This window comes from Amphimedon queenslandica, unplaced genomic scaffold (genome assembly GCF_000090795.2).
Source record: "Amphimedon queenslandica unplaced genomic scaffold, v1.1 AMPQUscaffold_3020_Cont24981, whole genome shotgun sequence".
NCBI lineage: Eukaryota > Metazoa > Porifera > Demospongiae > Haplosclerida > Niphatidae > Amphimedon > Amphimedon queenslandica.
In genome coordinates, this window is record NW_003556648.1 from 1 (window position 1) to 1,363 (window position 1,363).

General features: G+C 37.2%; 1 protein-coding gene across 1 annotated transcript; it reads left to right on the forward strand.

Moving 5' to 3' along the window:
• The first annotated feature begins 6 nt into the window (after positions 1 to 6).
• LOC109593060 (cystathionine beta-synthase-like) lies at positions 7 to 1,062 on the forward strand. The gene is made up of 5 exons (XM_020008316.1): positions 7 to 28; positions 91 to 168; positions 569 to 701; positions 760 to 871; positions 933 to 1,062. The coding sequence occupies exons 3-5, from the start codon at positions 605 to 607 to the stop codon at positions 1,045 to 1,047; spliced, it is 324 nt and encodes a 107-aa protein (XP_019863875.1). The 5' UTR covers positions 7 to 28; positions 91 to 168; positions 569 to 604; the 3' UTR covers positions 1,048 to 1,062.
• Positions 1,063 to 1,363: the final 301 nt, after the last annotated feature.

Here is a 1,363-nt window from a genome sequence, read left to right on the forward strand (position 1 = left end):
ATAAAGGAAAGACAACCGCAATTGCAAAGTAGGGAATTTATAATACACTCACTGGTCATTAATGTTGAACTCTCTCTCTCTCTCTATTAGGTAGTGGCTGTTGATCCATATGGTTCAACACTAGCCAGCCCGCCTGAATTAAATGATGGACCAATCAAGAGTTACCTGGTAAGTAACAATGAACAATCTTAGCATCAAACTGTGAGAGGTCAAGTTGTAAAGTAGTAGCCTAAATTATCTCACACCTTAAAGCCTGGTTCACAATATTACGCTGGTCCTGACGTTACGTTGACGCTGGAATCGAATCTGGATCGATTCCAGCGGAAAGCATGCGTCAAAAGGTCAAATCGCCCACACTTTTGATTAAAAATTGACGGTACGTTGGCCTAGCGTCATATTGTGAACCAGGCCTAATACAGTAGCTGTTGCATTTGTGACCTTTCTGAAAATTTGCCCAAAATTTTGATAGTAATCACCACATTCAATTTATTGTTTTGATAGCATGATGGTATGATAGTATATAGCCACTATAGTTATGATATCCATTGTTTTTTGTCTATTCCTCAAGGTTGAAGGTATTGGGAAGAAGTTCTTCCCAGCTGGTATGGACAGGACAATTACTGACAAGTGGTACAAGATGCACGATAAAGATGGTTTCCTTTATGCCAGGAAACTCATAAACGATGAAGGATTGCTCTGTGGTAAGCAAGAATGAAGGGTACCTTAATAAGAGAATGTTCTGATGTCTTTTATTATTAGGTGGCTCCAGTGGTAGTGCATTGGCTGGTGCTATAAAAGCTATCAAAGACTTTAATTTTGGAAAGGGCCAGCGTTGTGTTGTTATACTTCCTGACTCCATTAGAAACTATATGTAAGAGATAGAGTGAGAGCGAGGGAGACAAACGATATTTAATTGTTATTTCTCTCTTTAGGTCACGTTTTGTTAATGATGATTGGATGATTGATAAAGGATTTCTTGAACTTCCAACTAAACTAACAACACAATGGTATGTATCAGTACATGCTCCTCACTTAATCAAACTATAGTATTGCTTTGTTTTGATACATATTGATGTCCTTATGCTGTGTAGAAAGTTTGAGCCGATTCCAGCTTCAATTTTTAAAGTTACAGCCATTTTAAGAGAATGCCAAAATTTTGAAGAATACCCAAGGCTATAGCCCATGGTTCTTTCTAAAAATGGCTCCAAAATCACCCCAACTTTTTATTACATTTTCTGATACATATTGATGTACTTATGCTGTGTAGAAAGTTTGAGCCGATTTTGATTTTAATTTTTAAAGTTACGGCCATTTTAAGAGAATGCCAAAATTTTGAAAAATACCCAAGGCTATAGCCCATGGT

Bases quoted from the DNA above. Each gene is read 5' to 3' on its own strand.
- LOC109593060 (XM_020008316.1), top strand. From the start codon at position 605: ATGGACAGGACAATTACTGACAAGTGGTACAAGATGCACGATAAAGAT. The intron at 702-759 runs GTAAGCAAGAAT...TTTTATTATTAG, and splicing joins CGATGAAGGATTGCTCTGTG to GTGGCTCCAGTGGTAGTGCA. The intron at 872-932 runs GTAAGAGATAGA...TTCTCTCTTTAG, and splicing joins GACTCCATTAGAAACTATAT to GTCACGTTTTGTTAATGATG.